The 22,361-nt window shown below is 37.9% G+C and overlaps 1 protein-coding gene and 2 pseudogenes across 7 annotated transcripts in view; 2 read left to right on the top strand and 1 right to left on the bottom strand.

The window, feature by feature from the left end:
• BCL2L13 (BCL2 like 13) overlaps positions 1–22,361 on the top strand; it is an 87,820-nt gene that overhangs the window by 54,663 nt on the left and 10,796 nt on the right. Inside the window, exons 7-8 of one of the 7 annotated variants that reach the window (XM_049624836.1) lie at positions 14,443–14,480; positions 15,321–15,402. The exons of 5 other annotated variants lie outside the window; for them this stretch is intronic. In XM_049624836.1, coding sequence (XP_049480793.1) covers positions 14,443–14,480; positions 15,321–15,402 — 120 coding nt within the window. The remainder of the gene's footprint in view (positions 1–14,442; positions 14,481–15,320; positions 15,403–22,361) is intronic. One more of the 7 variants, XM_049624833.1, reaches the window with a different exon arrangement.
• LOC125918225 (BCL2/adenovirus E1B 19 kDa protein-interacting protein 3-like) lies at positions 3,197–4,162 on the bottom strand (annotated as a pseudogene).
• Positions 6,011–9,610, top strand: LOC125918698 (elongation factor 1-alpha 1-like; annotated as a pseudogene).

Below are 22,361 nucleotides of genomic sequence, written 5' to 3'. Positions count from 1 at the left end.
GGGAGGGAGAGAGAGAGAGAGAGAGAGAAAGAGAGAGAAAGAGAGAGAGAGAGAAAGAGAGAGAAAGAGAAAGAAAAGTCAGGGAAGTCGCGCCGGGTGTGTGGTATGGTTTTTAAGCTGCAGCGGTTCGCAGTTTAGGTCCGCGTGGGCCTTTTTCGCGCCATGTCATGTTGTCGCTCGGTGATTGGTTGACCTCCAATTTGTTTTGGCGCGCAGCTTTGGGCTTTCCGTTGGGTTGCGCTGGCGAGACGGCTGTCCCTTCCACTGTGGTTCCAGGGACATCCTAACAATGACTTGAGCCAAAACCAAGAGTCGGATGCTCAACTGAGTCACATAGGCGCCCCTAAGGATATGCTAGCTTCGTAAAATATAGAGTTGGGAAGGGAAGAGTGTTTCCTCTTTTTCTATCCTCTGGAATAGTATATATGAGGTTTAATTTATTGTGCCTTATCATGCCTGCAAAATCACCTGGTGTTTTCCTTGGGGCAAGTTTTCTGGTTTTTCCTGTCAACTTTTGATAATTTTTCTGGATATTATCCCTAGATTTTCAGATTTATTGGCATAGAGCTGTTCATAATACCCTCTTATTTATTTATTTATTTATTTATTTATTTATTTATTTTTGGAGGAGAATACAGTGGATTTTTATTTCTTAATTGTCTTATACCACTTATTTTTAAAAAACATTTTAGGGTGCCTTGGTGGCTCAGTCAGTTCAGCATCTGACTCTTGAGTTCAGCTCAGGTCTCTTGATTTCAGCTTTTCATGATCTCGTGGTTTGTTGGATCAAGCCCTGGGTCTGGCTCTACACTGATAGCACAGAGCCTGCTTGGGATTTTCTCTTTCTCTGCTCCTCTCCTGTTTGCACTCTCTTTCTCTCCTTCAAAATAGATAAGTAAACATTAATTAATAAATAAATTAATAAACATTTTATGTTGGAGAATTTTGAACATGTATGAAAATAGATAAGATAGTATAATGACCCCCATCATTTAAGCCCTAACAGCCATTAACACATTGCCAGTTATGCTTTTTTCACACCCTAGTCATGTCTCTTCTTGATATTATTTTGGAGCAAAATCTAGGCATCATATACTTTTATCTATAAAAATTTCAGTATGTAGGGAGGTGGGGGGTTGGGTGAAATAGGTGAGGAGGATAAATTAAGAGTATACTTATCATGAGCACTGAGTAATATATAGAATTGAATCACTATATTGTGCACTTTAATCAGCACTGTATTTTAAGTATAGCGGAATTAAAAATTTTTTCAGTATGTATCTCTAAAAAATAAATATTATATTTTTATTTTTTTTAATTTTTATTTGTTTTAAGATTTTATTTTATTTTTTATTTTTTTTTAATGTTTATTTATTTTTGAGAGACAGAGAGAGACAGAGCGTGAGCAGGGGAGGGGCAGAGAGAGAGGGAGACACAGAATCCAAAGCAGGCTCCAAGCTCTGAGCTTTCAGCACAGAGCCCGACACGGGGCTTGAACTCACAGACTGTGAGATCATGACCTGAGCCAAAGTTGGACGCTCAGCTAAGTGAGCCACCCAGGCACCCCATTTAAGATTTTATTTTTAATTACACTAACATTATCACATCAAAAAAGTTAAAAATGATTTCTTCATCAAATATCCTGTTGGCATTCAAGTTTCTTTTTTTTTTTTTTAAGTTTATTTATGAGAGAGAGAGAGAGAGGGTGAGTACATGCAGGCAGGGGAGGGGCAGAGAGAGAGGGAGAGGGAATCCCAAGCAGTCTCTGTGCTAATAACAGGGGGCTCGATCCCACAAACCATGAGATCATGACCTGCCAAGATCAAGAGTCGAACGCTAAACCGACTGAGCCACCCGGGTGCCCCAGCGTACAGATTTCTAAATGTCTCAAATATATCCTCTCTTTTGGATGGGAAGGCAATCTAGCTGCAACATCTGTCACCCTATTGATCACCAGGGCTGATTTGGCTGATCTAGCTGGCTAGGCCCATCTCCCCTTCCTCCCTCAATGTTCCATGTGCATTTCCTGAGGCTGCACACTGGGTTGAAGAGGATGATCTTCCCAGACACCGTTCTGTCAAGGGTGTAGGAATGGCCGCACTCCACTGCTAGAGCCTCCAAACAGGCTCTCAAGCTCCATTTGTAGGAGAACATATGGTAGTCAAGCTTCTAAGACTCCAGACACATCTGAATGAGGTGCTGCATGTGGCAGTCTGACTTTCTTTAAAAAAAAAAAAAAAAAAAAATCCTTTCTTTTTTAATCTTTACAATGTATGGAGTTGTATCTCCCTTTCCATTTTATTATATCTTAATTTCTTCTTAGTTTTTGGTTTAAAATATTTTTTTATTGCCCTGGATATTTGTGTGTATATGTCTTGTTTGTTTTTGTTTTGTTTTGTTTTTTAATTTTTTTTTTAACGTTTATTTATTTTTGAGACAGAGAGGGACAGAGCATGAACGGGGGAGGGTCAGAGAGAGAGGGAGACACAGAATTTGAAACAGGCTCCGGGCTCTGAGCTGTCAGCACAGAGCCCAACGCGGGGCTTGAACTCACAGACTGTGAGATCATGACCTGAGTCGAAGTCGGACGCTCAACCGACTGAGCCACCCAGGCACCCCTGTTTTTGTTTTTTTTAAGTAAGCTCTAGGCTCAATGTGGGGCTGGAACCCACAACCCCAAAATTAAGAGTCACTACTGACTGAGCCAACCAGGTGCCCCTCTTTTCTTTTTTAATAACTGTAAATTCAAACTTAGAGAAGCTTGCCTTTGTCTTGAAAAACAAAACAAAACAAAACAACAAAGCATCTTATCATTTGCTAACCTGATTTCGTTTTAAGAAAGAGGTGGTAGTTACATTGCAGGAGTAAAATTTATACCATAAATGATGCAGGTCTTGGTCTGGTGGTAATAAAAGACAATAACATTGTTGCCAAAATTTTAATCTATTGGTGGCATTTGTGGGAAAAGAAGCCCTTGCTAGACAGCAGCCAACTGCTAGGAAATTCTAAAGTGTCATAGGCTAAAGAGGGAATGAGGTTAGTAAAATGCCTCAACAGAGTTTGAATAAAATACTGGATTTGAGAGTTACTGGAACTTGGATATGTAAAAATAGGGTGGTAGGTTGGGTCAGGCTTGTCATGGTCTCAAGTTCAAGTAAACTACTATGATAATACACTACTTCTAGCAGAGGTGTGCTCAGTTATTTTCAGTATAGATGCCTAGCTCCAAAGCCAAAACATGAGGAAGGAAGAGAGATGGAATGAAGAGTCTGCAGAGAAAATACCCCTCTTCCTGTTTTTTCTTTTCCTCATGCCTAAAAGATACAGAGAGTGCCTGAAGAGGAACTAACTCCCCAGGGGAATGGTTTCAGACCTACAGGATCAGTCAGACATACAGTCTATACTTTCCTTCAAAGCATCAACTTCTTTCTTTTCTTTTATAACTTCTGACTGAGAGCTGTGGTCTCTGCTACTGTGCATTTCTACATCAAACAAAAAATCTACTCATCTTATGGGGAAGGGCTGTCACAGTAATCACTTCCTCTTAAACTGCTCTGTCCTAATTCCTGTTGTGCATTCAAAAGAATCTCCTCCATGTCTCCATGGTAGATAGAGGATGAGGAAAGTACATGAGCCAGCCCCCCATTTTCCTCGTTGCCATTATCATTGCCATTGCTGCTGTTCATGGGTAGCTCCAGTCAGGAATCTTCCTCACTTATATGGTGTTTTACAACAAGGGAAAAAACAAAATACAGGGGATGTTATTCATTCCCTTCTCCATTTTCAGTTTTATTATGATGTAGTATATTGATGTATATTGTTGTATTGGTGTATATTGTTTGTTATTATAATTTATTACAGAGTATTTTATTCAACTGAAATGTGTGTGCTAAAGAAAAAGCAAAAATATGAATAACTAGTTGTTAATATTAAACAATTTATAAATGTGTTTTTAATCTCTAAATTTGAATGCCCAATCTATATATTTCACATTGTTAGGTCTAAACACTCTGTTTTTTGTGTGTATGTTTAAAACCAAGAGATTGCTTTTTCAGCTAATTGATGAAAATGTATCCTCTGATACAAAGTATCAACATGAATCACCTTTAAGGTACTTTGTGTTAAATGTTACATTGACAGGCCTTAAAACCATAATGGTCATTCTTCTAGAGGTCATTGACAATTATGGTCATTGTCTACACGAAGTTGCATGTCAGTTATATAAAGTCTGTAGTATGATTTCCATGGGTGATGTGTTTGTCTTCAGCCACTTGAATATAACATCAGGGTAAAACAAATTACCTAGCTCTCCAAGTGGTTTTGAGCTCTCAAACTAGTTTTGAAAACCTACAGGGAAGGAGGAGGTGATGGCGGCTATAATATGTTAGATGAAGGCTTTGGGCTTATAAATTTGCAGAGGACAGTAATATTTTGTTCTCTGAGTTATAAAAAGAAATGCCTAGGATGAATGCCATTTGGAGTTCTACAGATAATTTTTTTTCCCTATGATTTATGTTTTGTGATTGTTTTTGCAGTATATTTGAGATGATTTTTCCATTGTACTGGTATTGAGAAGAACACTTTATTGAGGTATAGAAGTAATATGACTGGTTTGAATTTTTTTAAACAGACTGTAGAGCAGTTCTAGGTTCACAGAAATACTGAACAGAATTTACAGAGATTTCCAATATACTATCTGACTGTACACATGCATAGCCTTCCCCATTATCAACATCTCCCACCAGAGTCATACATTTGTTGCAACTGATGAACCTCCATGGAAACATCATTGTCACCCAGAGACCATAGTTTACGTTGCAGTTTACTTGGTGTATATTCCATAATTTGGACAAATTTATAATATGACATATATCTGGCGCACCTGGGTGGCTTAGTCATTTAAGCGTCTGACTTCGGCTCAGGTCATGATCCCACGGTTTGTGAATTTGAGCTCTGTGTTAAACTCTGTGCTTACAGCTTAAAAAAATAAATAAACATTTAAAAATTTTAAGTATAATGACATATCCACCCTTGTAGTATTATATACAGAGTAGTTTCACTGTTCTAAAAATCCTGTGTTCCGCTTGTTTGACCCTCCCTCCCACCTAACCTCTGGCAACCACTGATCTTTTTACTGTCTCCTTGATTTTGCTTTTCCAGAATGTCAGACAGTTGAGACCATGCAGTATGTAGCCTTTCAGACTGGCTTCTTTAACTTAGTAAGTGCATTTAAGTTTCCATGTGTTTTTTTTAATTTTTTATTTTTGTTTTAGCCTTTATTTATTTTTGAGAGAGAGGGAGAGAGAGACAGAGTGCAAGTGGGGGAGGAACAGAAAGAGAAGGAGACACAGAATTCAAAGCAAGCTCCAGGCTCTGAGCTGTCAGCACAGAGCCAGATGCAGGGCTCAAACTCATGAACCAGGAGTTCATGACCTGAGCCGAAGTCAGACGCCTGACTGACTGAGCCACCCAGGTGCCCCTCCTCCATTTCTTATTATGGCTTGATAGCTCATCTCATTTTAGCATTGAATTTTTAGCACTCCTTTGGATGTTTATTTACGCATTCACCTACTGAGGGAGATCTCGGTTGCTTCCAAGTTTTAGCAATTATCAGTAAAGCTGCTACAAACATCTGTGTGCAGGTTTTTATGTGGGCATAAGTTTTAAACTTCTTTTTTTTTTTTTTTTTTGAGAGGGAAAATGAACATACGTGAACAGGGGAAGGGCAGAGGGAGAGAGAAAATCCTAAGGGCTTCACGCCCAGTGTGGGGTTGATGCAGGGCTCAGTCTCAACGAAACATGAGATCATGACCTAAGCCAAAACCAAGAATCTGATACTTTTTAAAAAAATGTTTATTTATTTTTGAGGGAGAGAGAGAGAGAGAGGGAGACAGAATCTGAACCAGGCTCCAGGCTCCAAGCTGTCAGCACATAGCCTAACACAGGGCTCCAACTCATAAACTGTGAGATCATGACCCTAGCTAAAGTTGGATGCTTAACTGACTGAGCCCTAGCTAAAGTTGGATGCTTAACTGACTGAGCCACCCAGGCGCCCCCATATCTCATTAGTTTAATTTGCATTTTCTTGATGACATATGATGTGAAGCATCTATTCATATGCTTATTTGCCATCTGTATATCTTTGGTGAGGTGTCTGTTAAGATGTTTGGCCCATTTTTAAACTCAGGTTGGCTTCTCTCACAGTGGGTTTGTTGCCAGAACGCAGGTGTCGTGAAAACCACCTCTAAATCTAAACCAAAATGGGAAAGGAAAAGACCCACATCAACATCATCATCATTGGACACCTAGATTTGGGCAAGGCTACCACTACTGGTCATCTGATCTATATATGTGACAGGACTGACAAAAGAACTTTAGAAAAATTTAAGAAGGAGGCTGCTGAGATGGGAAAGGGCTCCTTCATGTATGCCTGGGTCTTGGATCAACTGAAAGCTGAAAATGAACATGGTATCACCATTGATACCTCCCTGTAGAAATTTGAGACCAGCAAGTCCTATGTGACCATTATTGATGCCCCAGGACACAAAGACTTTATCAAGAATATGATTATAAGCACATCTCAGGCTGACTCTGCTGTCCTGATCGTTGCTGCTGGTGTTGGCGAATTTGAAGCTGGTATCTCCAAGAATACTGTGAGCATGACCTAGCTTATACACTGGGTGTAAAATAACTTATTGTTGGTGTTAACAAAATGGGTTCCACTGAGACACCCTACAGCCAGGAGAGATATGAGGAAATCATTAAGGAAGTCAGCACCTACATTAAGAAAATTGGCTATAGCCCCAACACAGTAGCATTTGTGCCAGTTTCTGGTTGGAATGGTGACAACATGCTGGAGCCAAGTGCTAACATGTCATGGTTCAAGGGATGGAAAGTCACCCGTAAAGATGGCAATGACAGTGGAACCACACTGCTTGAAGCTCTGGATTGTATTCTGCCACCAACTCATCTAACTGACAAGCCCTTATGTCTGCCCCTCCAGGATGTCTACAAAATTGGTGGTATTGGTACTGTCCCTATGGGCCAAGTGGAAACTGTTGTTCTTAAATCAGGCATGGTCGTCACTTTTGCTCCAGTCAGTGTTACAACTGAAGGAAAGTCTGTTGAAATGCACCATGTAGCTTTGAGTGGCTTTGAGTGAGGCTCTTTCTGGGAAAAATGTGGGCTTCAAAGTCAAGAACATATCTGTCAAAGATGTTCATTGTGACAGTGTCGCTGGTGATAGCAAAATGACGCACCAATGGAAGCAGCTGGCTTCACAGCTCAGGTGATTATCCTGAACCATCCAGGCCAGATCAGCGCTTGATATGCACCTGTGGTGGATGGTCACACAGCTCATATTGCCTGCAAGTCCACTGAGCTGAAGGAGAAGACTGATCGTTGTTCTGGAAAAAAGCTGGAAGATGGTCCCAAGTTCTTGAGATCTGGTGATGCTATCATTGTTGATATGGTTCCTGGCAAGCCTGTGTGTCTTGAGAGCTTCTCTGACTATCCTCCCCTGGGCCATTTTGCTATTCGTGATATGAGGTGGTTGTTGTGGGTGTCATCAAAGCAGTGAACAAGAAGGCGGCTGAAGCTGGGAAGTCACCAAGTCTTCCCAAAAAAGCTCAGAAGGCTAAATGAATATTATCTCTGCCACTCCAGTCTCAATCAGTGGTGGAAGAATGGTCTCAGAACTGTTTGTGTCAATTGGCCATTTAAGTTTAATAGTAAAAGAATGGTTAATGATAGCAAATGCATCATAAAACCTTCAGAAAGAAGGAAGAATGTTTTGTGGGCCATTTGTTTTGTATGTGTGTGTGGCAGTTTTAAGTTACTAGTTTTTAAAACCAGTACTTTTTAATGGAAACAACTTGACCAAAAATCTGTCGCAGAATTTTGAGACCCATTAAAACAAAAGTTTAATGAGAAAAAAAAAATCAGGTTGTTTCTTCTTTTTTTTTTTTTATGTTTATTTTTGAGAGAGAGAGAGACAGAGTGTGAATGGAGGAGCAGCAGAGAGAGAGAGAGAGAGACAGACAGACATAGATCTGAATTAGGCTCTAGTCTCTGAGCTGTCAGCACAGAGCCTGATGCAGGGCTCATACCCACGAACCATGAGATCATGACCTGAGCCAAAGTCAGACGCTTAACTGATTGAGCCACCCAGGGGCCCCATTTTTTTTCTTATTTAAGAGTTCTTTGTCCCCACTAAAAGGGAGAACTACAGACCAATTTCCCTGGTGAACGTGGATGCAAAAATTCTCAACAAGATACTAGCAAACCAGATCCAACAATACATTAAGAGAATTATTTGCCATAATCAAGTGGGATTTGTTGCTGGGATGCAGGACTGGTTTGATATCTGCAATCAATCAATGTGATACATAACATTAATAAAATAAAGGATAAGAACCACATGATCTCAATAGATGCAGAAAAAGTATTTGACAAAATATAGCATCATTTCTTGATAAAAACCCTCAACAAAGTAGGGATAAAAGGAACATAACTCAAGATCACAAAGGCCATATATGAAAGACCTACAGCTAATAGCATGCTCAATGGGGATGCTTTCCCCCTAAGGAACACGACAGAGATGTCCACTCTCACCACTGTTATTCAACATAGTGTTAGAAGTCTTAGCCTCAGCAATCAGACAACAAAAAGAAATAAAAGGCATCCAGACCGGCAAGGAGGAAGTCAAACTTTCACTCTTCACAGGTGACATGATGCTCTATGTGGAAAACCCAAAAGACTCCACCAAAAAAATTCCAGAACTGATACATAAATTCAGCAAAGTCATGGGATATTAAATCAATGTACAGGAATCAGCTGCATTTCTATACACCAATAATGAAGTAACAGAAAGAGAAATCAAGGAATTGATCCCATTTACAATTGCACCAACACCCGTAATAAACCCTTGGAATAAACCTTACCAAAGAGGTGAAAAATCTATACACTCAAAACTATAGAAAGCTTATGAAAGAAATTGAAGAAGACACAAAAAATGGGAAAAACATTCCATGCTCATGGATTGGAAGAAAAAATATTGTTAAAATGTCAATACTACCCAAAGCAATCTACATATTCAGTGCAACCCTATCAAAATAACACCAGCATTCTTCACAGAGCTAGAACAAACATTCCTAAAATTTGTGTGGAACCAGAAAGGACTCTCAATAGTCGAAGTAATGTTCAAAACAAAACAAAACAAAACAAAACAAAACTGGAGGCATCACAATTCCAGACTTCAAGCTGTATTACACAGCTGTAATCATCAAGACAGTATGGTACTGGCACAAAAACAGACATTCAGATCAATGGAACAGAATAGAGAACCCCCAAAATGGACCACAAACATATGACCAACTAATCTTAGACAAAGCAGGAAAGAATATCCAATGGAGGGGCACCTGGGTGGCTCAGTCGGTTGAGTATCCGACTTTGGCTCAGGTCACGATCACAGAGTCCATGGGTTCGGGCTCTGTGTCAGGCTCTGTGCTGACAGCTCAGAGCCTGCAGCCTGCTTCAGATTCTGTGTTTCCCTCTCTCTCTCTGCCCCTCCCCTGTTCACACTCTGTCTCTCTCTCAAAAAGAAATAAACATTATAGGGGCGCCTGGGTGGCGCAGTCGGTTAAGCGTCCGACTTCAGCCAGGTCACGATCTCGCGGTCCGTGAGTTCGAGCCCCGCGTCAGGCTCTGGGCTGATGGCTCGGAGCCTGGAGCCTGTTTCCGATTCTGTGTCTCCCTCTCTCTCTGCCCCTCCCCCGTTCATGCTCTGTCTCTCTCTGTCCCAAAAATAAATAAAAAACGTTGAAAAAAAAATTTTAAGAAATAAACATTATAAATTAAAAAAAAAATCCAGTGGAAAAAAGACAGTCTCTTCAGCAAACAGTGTTGGGAAAAATGGACAGTGACATGCAGAAGAATGAACCTGGACTGCTTCTTTACACCATACACAAAGATACTCAAAATGGATGAAAGACCTAAATGTAACACAAGGAAGCCATCAAAATCCTAGAGGAGAAAACAGGCAACAACCTCTTTGACCTTGGCCGCAGCAACTTCTTACCTGATATGTCCTCAGAGGCAAGGGAAACCAAAGCAAAAATGAACTATTGGGACCTCATCAAGGTAAAAAGTTTCTGCACAGCAAAGGAAACAATCACCAAACTAAAAGGCAACTGACGGAATGAGAGAAGATAGGAAGATAGTGGCAAATGACATATCAGATAAAGGGTTAATATCCAAAATGTATAAAAAACTTTTCAAACTCAACACCCAAAAAACAAATAATCCAGTGAAGAAATGGGCAAAAGACAGGAATAGACATTTTTCCAAAGAAGACATCCAGGTGGCTAACAGACAGACACATGGAAAGATGCTCAACGTCACCCATCATCACGGAAACACAAATCAAAACCACAATGAGATACCATCTCATACCTGCTAGAATGGCTAAAATTAACAACTCAGACAACAACAAATATTGGCAAGGATGAGGAGAAAGAGAAACCATTTTGCACTCCTGGTGGGAATGCAAACTGGTGCAGCAGCCACTCTGCAAAACAGTATAGACGTTCCTCAAAAATTAAAAATAGAACTACCCTAAAACCCAGCAATTGCACTACTAGGTATTTATCCACAGGATACAAACATGCTGATTCGAAGGGGCACATGCACCCCAATGTTTATAGCAGCACTGTCAGCAATAGCCAAAGTATGGAAAGAGCCCAAATGTCCATCGGCTGAAGAATGGATAAAGAAGACATGGTATATATTTCTATACAATGGAATATTATTTGGTGATCCAAACGAACGAAATCTTGCCATTTGCAACAACATGGATAGAATTAGAGATATTGTGCTAAGCGAAATAAGTCAGAGAAAGTCAAATATCATATGATTTCACTCATATGTGGAATTTAAGAAACAACAAAACAGGTGACCATAGGGGAAGGGAAGCAAAAGTAAGATAAAAACAGAGGGAAACAAACCATAAGAGACTCTTAAATATAGAGAACAAATTGAGGGTTGCTGGCAGGTTGAGGGGATGCCCTAAATGGGTGATGGGCATTAAGGAGGGCACTTGTTGGGATGATCACTGGGTGTTATATGTAAGTGATGAATCGCTGAATTCTATTCCTGAAATCATTATTACCCAATGTGTTAACTAACTTGGATTTTAAAAAAGTGTTCCTTGTATATTTTGGGTAATGGTTCTTTATCAGGTGTGTCTTTTGAAATTTTTCTCCCAGGGGTGCCTGGGTGGCTCAGTTAGTTAAGCATCTGACTTTGGCTCAGATCATGATCTCACAGTTTGTGAGTTTGAGCCCTGCATCAGGCTGTCTGTTGTCAGCCCAGAACATGCTTTGGATCCTCTGTCTCCCTGTCATTCTGCCCTCCCAGCTTGTACAGTGCTCTGTCTCAAAAATAAATGAACATTTAAAAAAATGGAATTGTTTTTTCCCAGTCTGTGGCTTGTCTTTTCATTCTCTCACACTGTCTTTCATAGACCGATACTTTAATTGTAATAAAGTCCAGCTTATCAAGCATTTCTTTCCTTGACTGTGTCTTAGTGTTGTATCTAAAAAGTCATCACCAAGCCGAAGGTCATCTAGGTTTTATCTTACGTTATTTTCTAGGAATTTTAGTTTTGTGTTTTGTATTCAGGTCTGTGACCCATTTGGGGTTAAATTTTTAAAGCATGTAAAGTCTGTGTCTAGATTCATTTCTGTGCATGTGCATGTCTAGTTGTTCCAGCACCATTGTTTGAAAAGACTATTTTTTCTCCATTGTATTGCCTTTGCTCCTTTTTCAAAGATCACTGTGTGGGGCACCTGTGTGGTTCAGTGTGTTGAGCATCCAACTCTTCATTTCTGCTCAGGTCGTGATCCCAGGGTGTGGGATCAAGCCCCACATTGGGCTCCATGCTGAATGTTGGTTGAGCCCACTTAGGATTCTCTCTCTCTCTCTCTCTCTCTCTCTGCCCCTTTCCCCTGCTCATGTGCTCTCTCTCTCTCTCTCTAAAATAAGATAATATAAAAAGATCAGTTGACTGTATTTATGTGGATCTGTTTCTGGGCTCTCTATTCTGTTCCACTGATCTATTGTTCTTTCACCAATACCATGCTGTCTTGATTACTCTAGCTTTATATAGTAAGTCTTGAAGTCATGTGGTGTCAGTCTTTCAGCTGTGTTCTTCAATATTGTGTAGACTATCGCTGGTCTTTTGTTGCTCCATGTAAACTTAAGAGTTAGTTTGTCAATATTTGCTGAGAGTTTGGTTAGGATTGTAGTGAATCATAGATCTAGTTGAGAAGAACTGATATTTTAACCATATTGAGACTTTATATCCATGAACATGGACTATCTCCATTTATTTAGTTCTTTTTTGATTTCTTTCATCAGAGTTTTATAGTTTCCCTTATATAGATCTTGTACCTATTTTGTTATACCTAAACATTTTGTTTTGGGGGATATTCATGTAATTAGTATTAGGTCTTTAATTTCCATTTGTTCATTGTTAGTATATAGGAAAGCAGTTGACTTTTGTATATTAACCTTGTATTCTACAACCTTGCTATTATTGCTTATTAGTTTTAGTATTTTTGTCGCTTCTTTTGGATTTTCATTACATAGATGATCATGTCATCTGTGAACAAGACAGTTTTATTTCTTCTGTAAAATAAAAATTCAACTGAGTAAATTTGATGACCTAATTGACTTTATTCAGTGATTCATGAATCAGGCAGCATCCCATCTAGCAAATAAAAGAAGTATGTATTTATGTATTTATTTAGAGTATGCACACAAGTGGGGAAAGAGCTGAGGGGGAGAGGGAGGGAGAGATTCTTAAGCAGGCTTCGTGCCCAGCACAGAGCCTAGTGTGGGGCTAGATCTCATAACTGACCGTGAGATCATGACCTGAGCTGAAATCTAGAGTTGGAGGCTCAACTGACTGAGCCACCCAGGTGACCCAAGGAAAGGCTTTTAAAGGCAGAAAGGAGGTAGGACAAGGAAGTCATAAACAAAAGAAAGGATTATTTCAGGCAAGGTCACCTTTTTTAGGGAGGTAAATGGAGTCTATTGGGTGAATTACCTCACTAGTGCTGACTAGGAAATTCCAGACTGACTGGTTAAGATCACATTCTTAAAGAAGGTTGAACTTGCAGTTAGGTTAGGTATTAAGTCTTGGTCTGTGACAGGGGTTTAGCTCAAGTAAATCCATTTGGGGCCTGTTGTCTTCTTTTTAACAATTCCTTCCCAATCTGTATACATTTTATTTCCGTATCTTACTGCATTAGCTGGGACTTCCAGTACAGTGTTGAAAAGCAGTGGTGAGAGATGACATCCTTGCCTTGTTCTTCATCTAAATGGAAACTTTATAGTTTCACACCATTAAACATGTTAGCAATAGGGTTTTTTTAATAGATATTCTTTGTCAAGTTGAAGTTCCCCTCTGCCCTAATTTACTATAAAAGTTTTATGATGACTGGATGTTAGATTTTGTCAGATGCTTTCTCTGTCTGTTGACATGAACTTATGACTTTGCTTTTTGGTCTGTAGCCTGTTGATGTGATAGATTACATTAACTGATTTTTTAATGTTGACCCAGATAAATCCTATTTGGTTGTGGCATATAATTCTTTTTATATATTGTTGGGTTCTATTTGCCAATATTTTGTTAAAGATTTTGCATCTATGTTCATAAGAGGTATTGGTCTGTAGTTTTCTTATAATATCTGTCTGATTTTAGAATTAGTGTAATGCTGGCCTCATAGATTTTTCTTGTGTGAGTTTTGACAGATTATGTCTTTTATAGAATTGGTCCATTTCATCCAGGTTATCAAATTTATAGTTATGGAACACAATATTCCTTTATTTTTTTTAATGTCCATGAGATCTGTAGTGATGTCCCATTTTTAATTTCTGATATTAGTGATTTGTGTGTGTGTGTGTGTTTCTTACTGAATTTATTGATCTCAAATAATCAGCTTTTGGTTTTATTGATTTTCTCAATTGATTTCCTGTTTTCAATTTCATTGATTTCTGCTCTTATTTTTACTATGTTTTTTTTCTTCTGTTTACTTTGGACTTCATCTTCTCTTCCTTTTCTAGTTTCCTATGTTGGAAGCTTAGGTGATTGATTTTGGGTGTTTCTTCTTTTCTAATATATGCATTTAATATTTAATGCTATAAATTTCCATCTAAGCATTGCTCTTACGGCCTCATACAAAGTTTTAAGTTGTGTTTTCATTTTCATTTAGTTCAAGTATTTTTAAATGTCTCTGGAGATTTATTCTCTGACCCATGTATTCAGAAATATATTGTTTAATAACCAAGTATTTGGGGATTTTCCATCTATGTTATTGTATTTTGTTGTATTCCATTGTGGTCCTGAGAGCAGACATTGTATGATTTCTATTCTTTTAGATTTGTAAAGATGTGTTTCATGTCCCAGAATGGTCTAGGTGAGTATTCCATGTGAGCTTGGGAAGAATGTATATTCTTCTATTATTGGATGAGGTAGTTTATAGATGCCCATTATATCCAATTGCTGAATATAACTATGTCATTTGTGACTTTTCGGTCTATTTCTACTAGAAAGGTGTCAAAGTCTCCAATTATAATAGTGGATTAATTTATTTCTCCTTGCACTTCTATCAGTTTTAGCCTCCCATAGTTTGACATTCTGTTGTTAGATGTGTACACATTAAAGATTATTATGTCTTTTTGGAGGTTTAACCCCTTTCTCATTATGTAATGCCCCTCTTTATTCCTGATAACTTTTCTTGCTCTGAAGTCTGCTCTGTTTGAAATTAATACTCCCACTTTTTTTTTTTTTTTAAGATTTTATTTCTTAAGTAATCTCTCCATCCAACGTGGGGCTCAAATTTACAACCCCAAGATCAAGAGTCACAGACTCTACCTATCGAGTCAGCCAGGTGCCCCTATTTCTTTTGATTAGTTGTTAGCATGGTATATTTTTCTCCATCTGTTTACTTTTACTGTGTATGTGTCTTTATATTTAGAGTTTCTTGTAGACAATATAGTTGGGTCTTGTTTTTTGATCCACTCTGTCTTTTAATTGGTGTATTTGGACTGTTGAAGTTCAAAGTGATTATTGATATAATTGGATTAATGTCTAGCATATTTGTTATTGTTTTCTACTTGTTGCCCTTATTCTTTGTTCCCATTTTTGTCTTCCACTCTTTCTCTGCCTTTTGTGGTTTTAATTGAGCATGTTGTATGATTCCATTTTCTTTCCTTTCTTAACATGTCCATTACATTTCTCTTTTTACTTTTTTTAGTGCTTGCCCCAGAGTTTGCAATATACATTTACAACTAGTCCAAGTTCACTTTCAGATAACACTGTGCTGCTTCATGAGTAATGTGAGTACCTTATCATAACAAAATAATCTTAATTCCTCTCTGTCATCTCTGTATCACTGGTGTCATTTATTTCACTTATATAAGCATGCATATGTATGTATATGTGTATGTGCATATATATACTGTATATGTACGCATACATGATTGAGTTGCTTTGAATAAACTATTATCAGGTATATCAATTAAGAATAAGAAAAGTAAAAATTTTTATTTTACCTTCACTTATTCCTTCTTTGATGCTCTTTCTTTCTTAACGGAGATCCAAGTTTCTGACTTACATTATTTTCCTTCTCTCTAATAAGCCTCTTTTAACATTGCTTCCAACGCAAGTCTACTAACAGCACATTTCCTCAGTTTTTGCTTGTCTGAGATTTTTTGCTTGTCCTTCATTTTTGAGGGGTAATTTTACATGTATAGAACTCTACATTGGTGGGTTTTGTTCTCTCAACATTTTTAATATTTTAGTCCACTCTGTTCTTGCTTGCATGGTTTCTGAGGTGAATTTCAATATAATTCTTATCTTTGTTCCTCTACAGGTAAGATGTTTCTAACTCTGGCTTGCCTTAAGATTTTTTCTTTGATTTTTATTTTTGTAGTTTGAAAATGATATTCTTAGATGTAGGGTGGGGTTTTTTTTGGGGGGGTGGGGGGACATTTATTTTGCTAGATGTTCTCTGAACTTCCTGAATCTGTGTTTGGTGTCTGACATTAATTTGAAGAAGCTCTTAGACATTATTGTTTTAAATATTTCTTCTGTTCCTTTCTCTTTTTCTTTTCCTTTTTATATTCTAATTTTGTATATTTATGCTTTTTGTAGTTGTTCCACAGTCCTTGGATATCCCGTTCTTTTTTTCCTGTCTTTGTTGTCTTTGCTTTTCAGTTTTGGATGTTTCTATTGAGATATCCTCAAGCTCAGAGATTCTTTCCTTACCCATGTCTAGTCTAATGGAAGCCCATCAAAGTATTCTTCATTTCCGTTACAGATCTTTTTGATCTCATGGTTCCTTCTTATTATTTCTGTCGCTTTGCTTACATTGTTCTTACGTGCTATCTCCTTTATCTACGAGAGTCCTTAGCTTATTTTAAAAAAAAATTTTTTTTAAGTTGTTATTTATTTATTTTTGAGAGAGAGAAAGAGAGAGAGGGACAGAGAGAGAGTCACAAGCAGGCTCCATGTTGCCAGCACAGAGCCAGACGTGGGGCTCAAACCCACAAACTGTGAGATCATGACCTGAACTGAAACCAAGAGTTGGACGCTTTGACCAACTGAGCCACCCAGGCGCCCCCCTGAGTCCTTAGCTTATTAATCATAATTGCTTTAAATTCTTAGTGTGGTAATTTCAACGTCTGTAATGTCTGGTTCTGATGCTTGCTCCATCTTTTCAAATTATGTTTTTGCCTTTTGGTATGCCTTGTGATTTTTTCTTGATAGCTGGACATGGTGCACTGGGTGAAAGGAACTGCTGTAAAGAGGCCTTAGGGGAAAGGTGAGGGATTTTTTATAGTCCTATGATTAGGTCAGTCTTTTTACTGAGCCTGTGGCTCACTGTAAACTTCACAAATGTTTCTCAGTTTTTTCTTCCCCCATTAGGTGGGATGAGATGGCTAGAGTGGGCTGGAGTTGGGTATTTCTCTGCCCATAGGTTGTTTAGGCTCTGATTAACTAGTTTCTCTTGGGGACAAAGCAGAGTGCCCTGATGTATTTCAAGATAGTTCTTTTTCCTCCTCCTCCTGTCAGAAGCATGAGGGGATTTTTCTTTGGTATTTATTGAGAGTACCTGGTTAGTCTCCTGGAGGTAAATCTCACAAAATTGCAGGGGTCTTCCTATGAGGGAGTCCTCCTGGAGTTTTAAACTCTGTGTTGGCCACACTGAGCCTCCAGCAATTCATCAATTATAGTTCAGGTTTGCCTACCTCAGTGCTCGTCCCCTGCACAATTCCCAGCCTGGTAAGCTGTGATTCCCCATATTCTTCTGTGTGTCTCTCCAGTCTTGGGGGCAGTAGTTTGCCCTGTGCCATCACCTCTCTACTTACAGATCCTCGAATAGTTGTGGATTTTTCAGTTTGTTCAGCGTTTTACTGGTTTGGGTAGAGTGGTGACTTTCAAGCTCCTTACATGCAGAACCGGAAACTGAAAGGCTCTCTGAAGTTTTATCTCTCAGTTTTGTCCACCCTGAGCCTCCAGCAGTTAGAAAGCTCCAGTTCATTTCCCTAACTAGGCACTGGTTCCTGGGGAGGTTACTGCTCATGAGTTTCTCCTCTATTAAGCTGTGAGATATTCTACCTCTATTAAGGTACAATAAAGTAGCTGCTGCACATTTTATTTCCTGTGTTGCCTGTTGGTCACTCCTGTCTTGGGGGCAACGGCTTGCTCTGTGACCTCAGTTCTCTTACAGATCTAAGCAGAGTCACAGATTTCTCCATTTGGTCAGCTTTTTTACTTGTTGTTAGGGTGGAGTGGCAATTTCCAGGCTTCTTACTGGTCTCCCAGAAACCAGAAGTTAAAATGACATCAAGCTGAGGCTTTACAAGGATCTGTATCATTTTGTTTTTAGTTACTTTATCCATGGGCATTATTCCTCAAACTGGGACATTAGTCATATAGTTACAATTTCTATATCTTAGATGTGAAAGATTCTCAATCTGCTTCTGATCATTCCTAATTACTGATACTCACCATCATGTGAGGTCAAAATATAGTTCTATAATTCCTTTGAAATGTCTGTGTGGAATAGAAACTGAGGCTCCTGTTCCGTGGAGCAATACTTGTAGGTATCACCAGTTTGTGTACTTTGTCTTGGTTTTCCTTGAGAAGGAGTATGGCCTAGGAGTGTTTATTACTGTCTAATTACATGGCCTTAGATGAATCATTTTCCCGAATATCCTTCAGTTTATTTATAAAGTCTAGTTTCTAAGGCAATCATTAATAGTGTCAGCCCATTTACAATGAGTTGGTGAAGATTAATTAAATAAGTTAATTTCTATACTTTTTAAGCCCTTCAGAGATTAATTTTCAATATGCAGTAAAGCATATAAAGCACGATGCTAGATGCTAAGTATACAAAAGTTAAATAAAATACAGGTCCTACTTTTGAGCTCAGAGCTGGTTGAGAGGATATAAATGTCAGTAACCATGTGTAGCATGTTACATGCTATGAGATAGGTGTGTTCAGAGATACAAGGAGGGGGTGATTAATTGGGGTGCAATTAGAAATATAAATTCAATTAGGAATACACATCTTAATTGTAATTAGCAGTTAGCTTTTCAGAGTTAAACTGGATTATAATTTTTTATTACTGTTTATATTGACATTAGAATTACAAGATAGGGTTTTTTATTTTCTTTTTTTACTTGCCAGAGAGTGGTGAGTTAACAGGATTGGAAATCACAAAATGAATTTGTGGCCCCAACTCTGCCTTGTGTTTTGGGAGGAATTCATTTAACTTCTTTGAACTTCAGTTTTATCAATTAGAAAATAGAAAGATTAGCTCTCTATCTCACAGAAATAATGATATAAAAGTGTTTTGTGAAAATGTTACATTTTTACAAATGTCAAGTTTTCAGATATGTCTTTAAGAGCGTGTGTTTTTTTCCTCTTCCTGAGTCTGATGATTCCTTTGCGTTTTGACTCTGACTTTTAATTGCCCTGCAGTGCACGTAGGGCACAGATTCGTTGGCATATTACGATTCTCCCTGACTCATCCCTTGTTCCCTCCCTCCTCTTTCTCACTGTCTTTCATTTCCTGGGATTGTGTTGCTACATTAGAAAGAAGTAAGTCTGTCTCCTGAAAAGGGCAGTACAAATCCACTGTGGTAAGGCTTCACTTTTATTTTCTCCTATGTCATGTACTAAACTGAATACTTATGAAAGATTTAGTTTTAAATTACATAAGAAATTATTGGTGAAAATGTCATCTGATGTCTACCATAATATTTAATATTTAAGTAGTTCGAATAAAATTTATTTTTGTCTTTTTTCTCTTTGACTTAAAGCTTCTTGTTTCTATTTTAAGAATAGAAAGCCACAAAAAGGTTTTTGTTTTTAATCAGGGATATTTGAAGACTGTCTTTTGGGAACTTTTAGGTAAGAATTTGTTAGAACAGAGTTTTTATACTGTGGGAGGTGACACAGTTTGTGATCTAAAATCAATAAGTGGATTTTGCAACTGAAATGATTTTAGTGTAATGAGGATAAGTACTGTTTCATGAAATCTGTATGTTTTATATGTGAGTGTGAGCATTTACTGCATTGTGCTCCAAAATATATTTTTTGTGGGTCTTGGTCATCATATTACGTGGAAAATTACTTCTCTGGAATTTCTTTCACATTTTCCATTTTCTTATTTTAGATTTGTAGTGATCTAAGAGGCTTTTAATATCCTGTTTGAATGTTAGAAGAGCAATTATCTGTTTTTATTTTTTAAGGGGAGTACTTGAGAAATAGATATTACATGATGACTGAGAAGTAATGATAAAGGTTTGTTGGTATTTCTTAGGGGAGGTGAGTCCCTAGATGAGTTTACGAGGGAATGGAGTTCTGCCAAAGCATCTTCAGATGGGAAAGTTAAGTCTGTAAGGAGTTCAGTTTATCAGCAGCTATGACTCTCAGGGTAAAATACTGCTTGAAGTGACAGAATAATTTGTAACTGATGTGAACCAAAGGTGGGGGCTGCGGGGGGGAAGGAAGCAAAATGTAGTCAATACAGGTAGAATAAAGTAGCTGCTGCACATTTTAAAAATGGTTCTTTGAATGATCTGCAAGCTGTTTTTACTTTGTTCCTATCACCAAAACCAAAGTTACATTTATATTTCATTTTATATTTATTTAAAAATATTCCCCCTTGTCTCCATATTTCAGGTTCTTCTCTCTTTCCCTTTTTATTTGAACAGTTTATTTGCTTGGGTTTTATTTGAAGGGTTTTGTGTACTGCTTGAAGAAAATTCCAAGAATAACCTTTTCTATTTGCTTCTTGCTGTAAACTTGCTGTATGGTAACCAGGGGACTTCAGCCTAAGAGTTGGGGTTAAGTAGTTAAGTAATTTATAAAAGCATGGTCCCTAGAGGTAAACTGCCTGAGCTTAAATTTAGTTCCATGACTTTGAATGGATTACTTATCCTCCTCAGTTGATTCAGTTTTCTCATCTGTTAAATGGAAATAATAATAAGGCTTACCTCACAGAGTTGTGAGGTTTAAATAGATTAATATAAATAAAATCTTCAGAAGGGCAGATGATAAGAGTCACATAAGGGCTACCTATTGTTATTGACATCTTTGCAGGCTAAGTTCTCTTTGCAGGCTAAGAGGCCTTGGGGCAAGTTACTTAATCTTTCTGGGCTTTATCTATTTTTTTTTTTTTAAAGATACAATTCTCTGATTCTTTGTGCATATTTAAACTCTGATAGTTGATCCAAATTAGTTTTGTTTTTGAGCACTTGAAGTTACTCCTTTTTGTTTTTTTAGTCAATGGAACTAAAAAATATTTCCAACAATATAAATATTTTGTGCTAAAATGATTTTAGATTGTTGGAATGGCTCTAATATTACCTGTAGATGTTAGTCTCTCCAATGCAGTAGATTTTATGTAAAGTATTATCCAGAGAAGTCTTTCATCTTTCAGTGAAAGCCTACTCTTCACTAATAACAGGAGTTGTTAAGAGAGAGGCCTCTATTTTTATGTTTTTGCTTTATATGAATTGACCCCAGGAGTAAAAGTGTCAGTGTCAGTCTTTCATTAATGCTTCTCACATAAGAGCACAAAATTTTTGGTGAATCTTCATTAAAATGTCATGTTCCAAGTACAGAAATAAGTTATAAGATAGGGAAGGCCATAACAGCAAGGAACAAAACAATTAAGTCTGAATTCACTTCTGAGCAATATATTATTCCAAAGTTGTAATTTGACAGAATTATTGATCAAGGGAACAAAGAGTGTTCTTAACTCTTTTGTTAGCTTTAAGCTGTTAAAAATAAAGCAAAATGTTTACAGTAAATTCTATTTCAGTTTGTTAACTTTTCCCTTATTTCTTCATGATGGAAGTTTTGAAATTTCCATTTCATTTGTTTTGGCTTACAGCCCTAAAGAAAAAGTAGCAAAGGTCTTTCTGAGGATTAAAATTTTTACCTTCTGTATTATGGTTCTTTTGTTTTTGCTTTTTTAATCAGTTCTTGCTATGAGAGTTTCTGTTTTTAGAAGTACAGATAAGTTAACTTGTTGAGAATTCTTATCAATGAGCACTTAAGACCGCTCTGACCTTTGAATAACCCTTCTGTTTGAAGAGCTTTGTAATTGTAGGCTGCTCTGTGAATCCAGCTGTACTGTACGTCTTTTGAAGCGGCACAAAAACAGATTACAGAATTTGTAGAGTGTGAACAGAATGAGAGCAGATGTGATTCTAAGACTAAGAATAAACAACGTGAGAAATTACATTCCTTATCTTCTAAATAATTCAGTTGGGAGGTAGGGGTGGTTAGAAGCAATTTTTTTTGAGGTTTTTAGATGAAAATTTGAAAATGTCCTTGGAAAGTGAACAAGAATATATTGTTTTTTGTTTTTTTAACGTTTATTTATTTCTGAGACAGGGAGAGACAGAGCATGAATGGGGGAGGGTCAGAGAGAAAGGGAGACACAGAATCCGAAACAGGCTCCAGGCTCTGAGCTGTCAGCACAGAGCCCGACGTGGGGCTCGAACTTACAGACCGCAAGATCATGACCTGAGCCAAAGTCGGATGCTTAACCGACTGAGCCACCCAGGCGCCCCAAGAATATATTGTTTTAGGTTGCTTGTAGCAGAATAACTGATGTTCTTTGACTATTTTCTGTAACGTTGAAATGCAATTTCTTTGAGAAAATGGTAGTTTTACTTGCTTCTTGGGGTGGCACACTGTGATTGGTTCATTTAGTGGCATAATTCTGTTAACTTTCTTTTCCAGTTTTTTCCTCTTCACTTAACAAAAAGA

This window comes from Panthera uncia, chromosome B4 (assembly GCF_023721935.1).
Source record: "Panthera uncia isolate 11264 chromosome B4, Puncia_PCG_1.0, whole genome shotgun sequence".
In the NCBI taxonomy this organism is placed as follows: domain Eukaryota; kingdom Metazoa; phylum Chordata; class Mammalia; order Carnivora; family Felidae; genus Panthera; species Panthera uncia.
Note: the sequence above shows the minus strand (reverse complement) of the source record. Positions and strands in the feature narration are given on the sequence as shown.